Genomic DNA, 12,285 nt, shown 5'->3' on the forward strand with positions numbered 1-12,285 from the left:
GTAGAGCTTGATGCCGACCTGAGAGCAGAGCTTGATTGGTTGGCTTTTACCGAGCTGTAGGCTGAGGCCGAACTCTTTGGTAATGCCGAACTCCTCCGAACTCTTTGGTAATGCCGAACTCATACTCTTCCTTGGGCTTTGGGCTGATGGGCCGTCACTGCTGTTGGGCTTGTTTAGTTCGTACCCCATCATTTACTAAAATTCGTTTGTTTGATAGTGATATAATATAACACTTGGTGTGAAATGTGGTTGATGCTTTTACCTTATGAGTAAACGATATTTGCTTAGGTGTGTTAAGTTGTTGTATGCGGATTAATTATATCAGTTGGTGAAAGTATGGTTATCTAATCTAATAATAAATTTAAATATAAATTCATTCTTATGTAGTGGAGTATTATTTAGGGTTTATTTTTTAAATAAAAAAGTTGTGATTATTCGCTACTTTTTTCTTCCTTTTGCGATTAAATACAAAATACCGGTATAGTATATAATAAACAAAAGCTATCTAATATTGATACGTATACATGAATTCATAGAGTTAAAGTGATCACGAATTAGAATATATATTTTCCAATTGTAGAAAATGATGTTGCTATGATTTGGATCGCAGAATGTGATATTATTCGAGATTTGACAAATTTAGAGGTGCTTGCTGATTTCCCTTATTACTCCATTTCTTCTTGTGGATATGAAATATGAAATTGAAGGACTATACGTATGCTTTTGTATCAAGAATATGCTATTTTTGAAACCCTACATATATATTTTGGGATATATAGATAATGATATACAGCTACAAGTCGTGTCGTGTCTTCTAATTATTCAGAAATTTTAACAGTCTAATAATCATACTAAGGTAATTTAAAACTAATACATATAGTTTGATTGTAACAAAAACTCACTACTTTTGAGCTAGTTTTAAGTGCATCCGCAGCGGTGAGCAGGACGCTGTCCGTCCGTCCGTCCGTGCCAGCAGCACGGCACTGCTGTCCGGCGCTGCTCGATGCATCGAACACGTCCGTGCCAGCGAGCAGCTGACGTGGCGCGTTCTGATTGGCCAACGGCATTTCCGTTGGAAATTCATTTTTTTTTTAAATCGAAAATAATACCAAAAATTTTTTTAAAAAAAATTCAGAATCCCAAAAATCTGGTCGTTTTTTTACCGTTTTCTGGATTTTTTATTTTATTATTTTTATTATCCCCAAAATCATCTATAAATACACACATTCATCATCCATTTTTCACATCAAAACATATCTCATTCATATCTTTTCATACAACTTATATCTATAGCTTCCTCTCTCACTCAAACCCTCAAATGGATTTCACCCATCTCATTGCGGAAGCGGAGCGCGAAGAACAAGAATACTATGAACAACATCGTGCCGCCTATGAAGCCTATGTCGCAGCGAATACCCCCCACCCCTCCTCCTCAACCAACTAGATCAACTCGCCGATACATCCATCGTGACCGGGATGGAGCCAACGAAAGGCTCGTTGCCGACTATTTTTCCGACCAGCCGTGATTTCCGGAAGATTACTTTTGGCGCCGTTTTCACATGTCAAAACGCTTGTTCATGCGTATTGTCAACACATTGTCCGCCCATATTGAATACTTTCAAACAAGTACCGACGCAGCCGGTCGGCAAAGTCTCTCGGGCTTGCTGAAGTGTACGTGTGCCATCTGACAACTTGCTAGTGGGCAAACGACTGACCTCTTCGACGAGTATTTGCATGTTGGTGAGTCCACTGGAATCCTCTGCCTTAAAAATTTTTGCGAGGGCGTTCGTTCAGTTTTCGGGGATGAATTCCTTCGGGCACCCACCACCGATGATTGCCAACGGTTGCTTCGTCTTCACGAAACAGTCTATGGTTTTCCAGGTATGCTTGGCAACATTGACTGCATGCATTGGAGGTGGAAGAATTGCCCGACTGCTTGGAGGGGGCAACACTTAAACTGCCACAAAGGCGGCAACCCAACACTTATCCTTGAAGCGGTCGCCGACTACCGCCTATGGATTTGGCATGCATATTTCGGTGTTTCCGGATCCAACAACGACTTGAACGTATTCTATTCTTCACCACTCTTCAATGATGTGTTGAATGGTGTAGCACCGGTGATCGACTACACCGTCAACGGAAATACATACCACATGAGTTATTATCTCGCCGATGGTATCTACCCAAGGTGGTCGACTTTCGTGAAGACGCTCAGCAACCCGCAAGACCCGAGATGGGTTCTTTTTGCGCAGCGTCAAGAGTCCGCTCGTAAAGACGTCGAAAGAGCTTTTGGGGTCCTTCAAGCCCGATTCAACATTGTGAAGGCCCCGTCACGGCTGTGGTACGTGAAAAATATCGCCGACATCATGTACACATGTGTTATCTTGCACAACATGATTATAGCCGACGAAGGACCGAGGGAGGCTAGCTTTTAATACGAGGATGAAGCCGGAAGCTAAACCACGAGGTCTCCCCCACGCCGAGGTGTGCATACGACGGTGGGTGAGAGGATCGAAACAAGACACACAATGCGCGATACCCGAACCCACGTTGAGCTACAAGAAGACCTAATCAAACACATTTGGGCGAAATTCGGCCACGGGTAGTGGTTTTTTTTTTTAATTTTATGAATTTAATTATGTAATTTTTAATTTTTAGGATTTAAATTATGTAATTTTTAATTTTAAGACTTTAATTATGAAAATTTTAATTTTTAGGATTTTAATTATGTAATTTTTAATTTTTTTGTAATTTGTAATATTATTCCGGTTATTTTTAATACATTTTAATATTGTGGAAATGTTTTTATTTAAATTGAATAATAGAATGGTGGGACCATTGAGCTTGTCCTTGCGGAAGAGCACGGATGTGGGTGTTGTGCTCTTGACTGAGAGCAAGGAGTAAAAGTGGGTCCGGGCCCACATTCGTGCTCGTTGGCAAGAGCACGGATGTGGATGCTCTAAGTCTTTAATCTTTTATGATAATCGAGACATCTAATTTTAATTTGCGCATTCTCTAAATTATACATTTGAAAGAAAGTAAAAAGTTGATTAACATTTTAATTCGTTGGTCACATATCCGCGAGAGTATTACAAAGATTTTGAAATGTCATGTATAAATTTATTTTATTTAATCATTAGTACAACATTATTGCAAAAAATGGACAAATATTATGACAATATATTTTGTACTTATTTAGTCTGTCGCCTTAAAAAGGGGGTTATATTGGCTAATTGAGTGATAACGGATAAGTCATTGATTCACATTAAATTGTCACCAAATAGTAACATATAGAGACGTCCACGTAAGATGCAAATTGCAATAGAGTTCTTCCAAATCGTTTATCCCTATTACTTTGTTCAAAATATATATTAATTATTTATTACTTCTAAAATACTACTCCATAAATTAGGCCGACATTACGTTGACAAAGTTTCATCATGTTATATAAAATATCTCGTTAAAAAAAATCTAGTTTTTGTTTGATCCAATACTATTTATCGACACGGATAGACATGTGCCTTAATAGTTATTTTGACAAACACATAATGTTAACAATAAATTAAAGCGTTTTATCTTTTAGGAGATGACACAATTAGACAAATTTATGTATATACCTGTAACAAAACCAATAAAATATGAGAAATGTTTATGGTTAAATTTATTTCAAATTATAATAAATATGCGTTTTTAATCACTTTTGATTAAGCGATATGTTTTTTATATATTTGTATATAATATTTTTTTTAATTAGTTATACTTGAGTATGAAATGCCATGGTATTTTCTCTTAAACTAGTTTTTTGTTTGAATATGATATCTCATTAATTTTATATTCCGACCATATATTCGTCACATATTCAAATATTAATATATTGGTTTTATAACTTTTAGTGACAATTTGTGGAAAATTTTAACCTACGCACTACTTCAGTCTCACAGCTGAAATAAAATACGTAACATTTTTGTATAGTATAGTGGAGTATTTGTTTATCGCAAAGTATAAAAACCTTTGAAAATTATAACAGAGACTTTACACAATTATTAAAATTATCTCTAAAGACTTTAACCATTTTGATATGAATCTAAAACGTCACATATAAAATCAATTTAAAATGACTCAACAACAGCTCATCCGAATCAATTTTAAATTTGCTTGCCATAAATACTGCATTGAGTTTAGCCTCTACCATCACTATAGTGTATACCAATTCACCAAAACTAGTTTCCTATCTTTTTTTTTATTACTATTATTATGAATTGAATGACAATTATGAGAAAACATCCAAAATCTAAATGTTAAATGAAAGAAAAAGCAATCCTGTAATGTGTTAAACTTAGCCAATTATTTTCATACTAAGCAAAACATGAAGTGCTTTTCTTAGAGGAAAGGACATAAAAAAAACATCCTAATTTAAAGTTTTTATTCCTTTTTGAAATACTTGAAAGGGGTAATAATTGAGTTTGTGACATCAAATGATGGGCTATTTGGCATCAAATTCTTTGTCCACTGTCCTTGCCACTTGGAATTATTAGGATTGACTTGGAAGTCTTCGCTAAATATTTTCTTAGTCTTTATTAATTTCTTGAGAATATATAATTAATTAATTCTTCTTTAAAATTAAATTATTGAAGTGTTAAAATGAATTAGAATCGTAGAACTTTTGAGATGCTAGGAGGAAATTGGACATAAGCATATGCTTATCTCTTGGTACAATTTTATTCTTTTTAAAGGAAATTTGGACATACGCATATGTTCAAGATAAATTATTTCGTTATTAAGATCTATTATGAATCACTAATAGCATATAACTATTCTATGATTTAATGCATCTTAACGAAGAAATGATAAAAACTATAGAAATAGACAAATAGTGAAATTGAAGATTTTGTTGAATAATTTGTATTGGAGCAACCCATATGTATGATATCGAACATGTTAGCAAAGAGGTATCACACCGACGTCAAACCACAATGTCTATTGATGATTTAGAGTAATCCATAGTATAACGTTCTTACAACTTATAAACTCAACGGACTCTATCTTCATCAAGTGCAAAAGCATACTAATCCCATTGATTTTCATTACCAGGTCGACTGCTGTATTTTGTTTTTATTGTATGTTGTATTAGTATTTGCTTAATTTCAATAAATAGAATCACATTTCGGCCAATCCAGATATATAAATGGATCGAATTGATTTCAATATAAAACATTTTTATATTGAACGTCGTTTTTATCATCAGCATGGGTGATGAATTCTGCACAAAGTGGGAGTTGACGAAGGTCTCCAGTGGATTGTTCTTGGTCAGCTACTATATATACAGCTTCTCCATTGTTGTATGTGAGGAAGGAGAAGGTATATTTTGGGCCTTTGTTTATGGATAAATTGGGATCTTCAAGATTTATTGTTGGGCTCAAGAAATCATCTTCAAATTAGTTAATCCACTCTTCTAAGAGTATCCACTATGGCATGGACGCGGCTATAGCCGCGTCCACGGGCGGGCGGCGGGCGGGCTATAGTGGGAAGGTTGTCCGCCCCGGGAGTGGACGCGGCGGGCGTGGCGATGGGGGGCGGACGGGCGATCGCCGGGTGCGGGGCGAGGACGCGCGGGGGGGGCATAGCCGCGCCTATAGGCGCGGCGACCATAGTGGCGGAAACCGCCGCGGCGCATGCAGCGAATTTCAATTTTTTTTTAAAAAAAAATGAAAATTGATTATAAAATTTGGGGGCTATTGGAGGTGTCCACTGTAGTGGCGGAAATAGAATTTTGGGGCTATGGACAACAAAATTGGAGCTATGGACAAAAATTGGGGCGGGGCTATTGGGCGTGTCCGCCTTATAGTGGACACCCTAATGCTCCTTAGGGTATCCACTATGGGGTGCCCGCGGCTATAGCCGCGGGTTGGGGCGGAGGGCGGGCGGCTATAGTGGAGAGCGCGGGCGGACACCCAAATGGGGGCGGTAGGGGGCGGACGGGCTTCAGCCGACTCCGGGGCGAGGACGCGGGGAAATGGGGGCTGACGCGGCTATAGGCGCGACGCCTATAGTGGCAGCACCGACAGCCGCGGCTATAGCGGATTTTTTTTTTTTTTTTACATTTCAATTCACCTATAAATACACCCCACTCCATTCATTATTTTCACACCAACGCTTCGCTGATATGCGCAGGACCACATCACATAACACACTGCAAGCCGATTTGATTGAAGAAGTGTGGGCACGTAGGGGAGGTGGTGGCGCAGTGTAAACATGTTAGTGATTTGTACTAGATTAAATGTAGTGTGTAATTTTAATTTTAATTTAGTGTGTAATATTAATTTTAATTTTAATTATACTTCGTATAGTCGTGTTCTTCTAATTACATATAGCCCGATAAATTTGTTCATAATTACTTGAAACATTATAAAATGAAAGTTGATTATAAAATTTGGGGGCTATTGGAGGTGTCCACTATAGTGGCGGACACAAAATTTTGGGGCTATGGACAACAAAACTGGGGCTATGGATAAAAATTGGAGCGGGGCTATTGGGCGTGTCCGCCTTATAGTGGACACTCTTATGACCTCTAAATTCTTTTAGAATAACATAAATTTTAATGTAAAATTAATGAAGTTTGAGAAAAAAAATAGAGAAAAAATAGAGAAAAAACAATTAATAATAAAACGCATATAATTAATAATGTAAAAGAATTCTAAAATTATAAGTAACTAATTTTGATGGATATATCAAAATTGTAAAAGATGACTTATTTTGTAAATGGAAAAAGTATACTCCATGTTGTTAGTGGATAAATGCTGGGTCAAGGTTATAGTCGTAATACTTCATTCGTCCTCAAAAAATAACTTACATCAAAAAATAACTTACATTTATCATCTTAGTTCGTTATAAAATATTAAACGGACTTAAAAAAAAAACCTATTGACTACATATTACACTCCAATAACTTTATTCCTCCTACTTTATTAAAGTATATAAAATTTGTTTCATCCTTAATTCTCTATTTTTAAATAGCAGATGGTCTTTATTAAAACAGTGAAATACAATAGATAGGGAGTATGTATTATATTTCAAACTAATTATCCATCCCATATTCACATGCAATGCACTGACTTATATACTGTATAAGGACAATATTTTAACTATAAAAACTAAATTAAACATTAGTATTAGGTTAAATGATAGTAGTACTAATAAACCAAATATTACTATCATTCTAGTACGAATATTTAAAGATTCCCATAATTCTAGTACTACTACTAGCATTTTGCGTCCGGAGTCAAACGACGTCGTGCACGATAGAACTAGTCATTATCAGTCTTCACCTCTTCCATTTTCAACAGAAACCCTAGAGCTCGCATTTTCTCCGATTTAATTTTGAAGAGTTACAAATGGCGATGGCTGCTTTGAGACGCCAGGGCAGGCGGATCGCCGCCCCTATCATTTCTCCCCGCCCTATCAATCCCCTCCGTTCGTCTATCGTTCCTTCGGAGTACGATGCGATCTGTTTTGCTTTCACTTTTTCTTCTGTATGTGTTGTTGTTGTCGCTGATAATAAATATGCGCGGGCGCGTGTTTGGCTGATTCCGTTTTAGCATCAGTTTTGGCTGTAGCTTCATTTGGATTTGTGCCATTCTTCGCCGTTTCAACCAATGTTAGGGGTATAGGATTTGCTCTTTATCGCGTCATTAAGTGTGAATTTGTGTTAATTTTACTGTTATGTTTGTAAAGCAGAAGACTTGGTGTCAATGCGGCACCTCTTGCAGCTAATGTACAACGTGTTGGTTTTACAAATCACTCAATGCGGCATCTCTTGCAGCTTAATTGCCTCCCTTCATTGTCTCTGATTGCTAGTGTTTTACGAAGCTCATAGTTGTATTAGCTTATTCTTTTGTCATCTCTGGTTGTGTTTGTAGTTATGGGTAGTGGACATATAATTTTTTTTCCTGATTTGGCGGGTTACAAAGTTGTGAAATGTGCAGATTTAATGGGGTTCCTGACGTTTGTCCCTTTGGCCTTTGGCCTCGTCTATTGTGTTGGACCAGTGGCGTGTGTCTAAGATGGAAATCATTCTCTTGATGTTATTATAACCTTGACTGAAGCATATCTTATATTCTAAATAATCAGTCACGACTCAAATATATCAAAGCTGTTACTTGTTAGCCCGAGAAACATTACATCTAAGGATATTTTTTTGAAAATTGTTTAGTTAAAAGCAAAAGGTATCATACTTAAAGTATGGGATATGTTGTTTCTGATTATATTATTGAAGGATAATGAGCTACACCATTATGGACTAAGGGCATTGGTGGAAAGGTGAAACCAGGATTTAACTGATACTGTACTAAAGTTATAAGAAATGGATAGGTTCAAAGAAAATATTAGTAGCTGGTTACATTGATTAGATAAATACTACTCCTATGACAATTTTGGACCTATGGGCCTCATGCGAGTCATGTGACTGAACATGCAGTGAATACTTTATAAAGAACATGTTACTCTTAAGGTGACACATAGAAGAATTGTTACTGTATATACGACCCCTCGTACGTTATTTATGGGTTATCAATATTTTCACTTTGTTTGCATTTTAAAAGTTGCATGTAATATTCATAATCAATTTTCACATCTTTGCTTCTAACTGAATATGCAAATTTCATGCCAACAGGGATCAATCTTTCTTGGGAGTTCGATCTGTGTCAACTCAAATTGGTATGATGACTCTTGAACCACTGATGATATCTTCAGTCAGTTACCAAATTATTATGACTCTTTTGTTTGACTGAACTATTATGATGGAAAACCCACATATCTACAGTTCGCAATCGTATGAAGAGTGTCAAAAATATTCAAAAAATCACAAAGGCTATGAAGATGGTTGCAGCTTCAAAGCTCCGAGCTATTCAGTCAAAAACTGAAAACTCACGTGGTCTGTGGCAACCATTCACTGCTCTTCTTGGTGACCTTCCAAGTAAGTTTGTGTATAAATATTTTGGTCTCTCATTGGGTTCAGTGTATCATGCTGTCTACAAAATACACTCTGCATATTACAATGGCCTTGTTAACTTAAAGTCCAAGGTGGCTTCTGCACATGAATTTGTCATTAGGGGAAACTGGGAAAATATGATATTTCAAAAAATCTGTAAAGTGCGTGGGTGAATATTAATACGAGTAGTTCTGTGTCATCATATGTTTTCTATGTTTTGATAGCAATTGGATTCATCTCAAGACCATTGCATTATCATTTTTTTCATGGCTTAACGTACCTATGACATTGAGCTAAAACATTCCTTAGCCATCCTAAAAAATATGTTTCCAGTCATTAGATGTCATTAAGATTACTTCCATCAGATTTTATGATTTACTCATCTGGAGTTGGGATTCGTTCCTGCCAAGCTCTTATATTTTATTTAATTTTAGACTTATTGACTCACATCATTTGCATGATGTGTTTTGATTTTACAATAAGCTCATCAAGAAAACTCACAAAAGTAGCTTTGGTGCGGATGACAAAGAGTTTGCTGAATCATTAACTGTTGTGATCACCGGTTGTCTTTGTCTCAAATAGTCAAATGTATCCACTATTTATCTATTTAACAATGTCCTTATCAAAATACAGTTTATTGGCCTGATATATTTCCTGCATAGATTAACTCACCTGGCTGCTAGCATGCTCCTATTGAGTGCTTAAAGCTTATCTTACATCCTTTGATCATTAAAGAAATGCCCACTATATTGTTTTGTTTCTATAAATGGTATGCTCAAATCTCAATTGACATTGTTAAGCCTTTATCTCCTCTGCTGATAAACCCTTAAATAGCTCCTACAAAAAAAAATCTAACTTGTGCCTATTTCCTTAAAGACAAGACCTCATCCTGTATTCTGCTTGTCCACATGTTTGAATGCATTAGGCGTTGATGTGAAGAAGACTGTTGTTGTTACAATTTCATCCGACAAAGGTCTGTGTGGTGGTATCAATTCTACTTCAGTGAAAGTTAGCAGGGGCCTCAAGAAGTTAAATTCCGGTATCTTCTGTCTCTCCTTTCCTTCATCCCGATTCTTATAGAGAAAAAAATCTAGTAACCGTAAGTTACATGGTTTAGGTCCCGACAAGGAATGCAAGTATGTTATTGTGGGAGAGAAAGCCAAGGCCCAACTTGTTCGAGACTCCAAGAATGATATTGAGCTAGCCCTAACTGAGCTGCAGAAGAATCCTCTGAACTATACTCAGGTTGTCTTTTCTCCGTGCTTTTTTTGTTTTACCCCCCTTGTAGATGCCTCTCCATCATATCAGTCCTCCAGATTAGAGACCTCCAATTAATCTAATGCTGGAATCTGGTTCATGTTTTCTCGCCACTTCTTGACTGAATTTTCTAATCCTACTGGTCTGTACAGGTTGCTGTGCTTGCTGATGACATCTTAAAGAATGTAGAATATGATGCATTAAGGATTGTGTACAATAAGTTCCAATCAGTGGTCTCGTTTATTCCATCAGTATCCACTATTTTATCTCCTGAGGTAAGTAATTGCATCGACTGAAGTCACTGAATTTTATGATAACTCATTTCGTGAAAGTATATACATGCTGCATGCTAATTCCTTCCAATGATGATATAGATAGTTGAGAGAGAATCTGAAGCTGGAGGTCAACTTGGGGAATTGGATTCTTATGAAGTTGAAGGTGCTGAAACGAAGTCAGAAGTGCTTCAGAATCTGACAGAGTTCCAATTCTCATGTGTATGTTTTACCTTTTCGACTGATGATTCCATATCTTATTAGATATGGGTTCGATAAATAAGACTAGGACTGATTTCTATTTTAGACCCGATATTAAAACTCTTATGTCCTTCAGGTTATGTTCAATGCTGTCTTAGAAAATGCTTGCAGTGAGCAGGGAGCTAGAATGTCTGCAATGGACAGCTCAAGTAGAAATGCTGGAGAGATGCTTGACCGCCTCACCCTCACTTATAACAGGTTTCATGCTTATCTCATTGCATTATTATAAATACAAAATTCATGAGGGCGTTTGCTGACTGGTTTATTTATGCACCAAAACGATGCTAGCCAAACTTTCTGTTTCAGTCATTCTATTGTTAAAAAGTAATCAAATCTTCGCCAACCAATTTAATTGCTTCTTTTTTGTCTACAACCAGAACTCGTCAAGCGACTATCACTACAGAATTGATAGAGATTATATCTGGAGCATCAGCATTGGAGGGATAATTGCTTCTCTAGTGAGATGTTGAAGAAATAATATTTCTTGTTTGGCACTTTTGGCAATACCTCCGTGATACCCTCCCTCCATTTGAGGTTTTTCGGGTACTTAAATAACCCCCTGGCTAACTTCATGCAAGGGATACTGGTTTGTGCTTGACTGTGAGAGATCTATTTGTAATCTTAATGTTCTTGAAAAGTGTTACTGAATTTCGACGATCTCCATTTAGTTACAGTTAAATTTTATGGAACGAGCTCTTATTTCTTTCAGTGATAATATGAATTTGTTCTTGTTGTGAAGCTTTATGGCTTGTTTTCGACTATCCGTAGTCTATGTAGTTGTCTGTGAGTGGTACTTTTTTCCCCCTTCCATTCGACTTGGCTCATTTCTTTTCGATACGGTTATTTTAGTAAAGTGATCGTGTGTTTAGTGTAAAGTGATCTAAATCACGTACACTGCACAATTTTGGAGATCATCAAATTGGAATAATTAAGATTTTATTATTGGGCTTAGCAAAGCATCTTCAAGAATAGTGTCATATCAGACTTGCAAACCGATATTTGTTAAAACTCGTGTACATATTTATCCATGTACTACGATATACTATTATGCCTAACATTTATTACAACTCGTGATACAATCTGGTATGCACTATTTTAGAAGATGGGTGGAATATTATTTTTTGTACTATTAAAAGATAAAAATAGGATCAAATAGTTTGTACTAACTCCAATTTCAAAAATAAAGTTTAAGGTGGGATAATTGTAAAAGTGAATATTCAAAATGAGTGTGAGCAATAAAAATGTTATGAAACGGAAATAGACCAAGATAGAGAGTAACGAAAAGGAAATTACATTATTCAAATAAAAATGATCTCAAGTTGCATAATTGACATAAAATATTTTATTCGAGTCATCGACTTATCTTAATCATTTTTATTTTGAGATTTCAGTCAATGACTGAGATGGCAAGTATATAAGGATTAACCGTCGTCGATGTGAGACAACGAAATGTGCCACTTTTTGTATAAAAGATTAGTGAGAACTCCTAAATTTTAGGATTTCAAAAGC

At 36.3% G+C, this 12,285-nt stretch overlaps 1 protein-coding gene across 2 annotated transcripts; it reads left to right on the forward strand.

Moving 5' to 3' along the window:
- The first annotated feature begins 7,277 nt into the window (after nucleotides 1-7,277).
- Nucleotides 7,278-11,514, forward strand: LOC121747031 (ATP synthase subunit gamma, mitochondrial). Of its 2 annotated transcripts, none has more exons than XM_042141011.1 (9): nucleotides 7,278-7,492; nucleotides 8,669-8,712; nucleotides 8,819-8,971; nucleotides 9,912-10,025; nucleotides 10,104-10,231; nucleotides 10,396-10,518; nucleotides 10,618-10,737; nucleotides 10,853-10,974; nucleotides 11,154-11,514. In XM_042141011.1, exons 1-9 carry the CDS (start codon nucleotides 7,392-7,394, stop codon nucleotides 11,221-11,223), a joined length of 975 nt encoding a protein of 324 aa, XP_041996945.1. In that variant the 5' UTR covers nucleotides 7,278-7,391; the 3' UTR covers nucleotides 11,224-11,514. The 2 variants fall into 2 exon arrangements, with proteins under 2 accessions (XP_041996945.1, XP_041996946.1); XM_042141012.1 differs by lacking the exon at nucleotides 7,278-7,492 and adding an exon at nucleotides 7,564-7,661.
- The last annotated feature ends 771 nt before the right edge of the window (nucleotides 11,515-12,285 follow it).

This window comes from Salvia splendens, chromosome 9 (assembly GCF_004379255.2).
Source record: "Salvia splendens isolate huo1 chromosome 9, SspV2, whole genome shotgun sequence".
In the NCBI taxonomy this organism is placed as follows: Eukaryota; Viridiplantae; Streptophyta; class Magnoliopsida; order Lamiales; family Lamiaceae; genus Salvia; species Salvia splendens.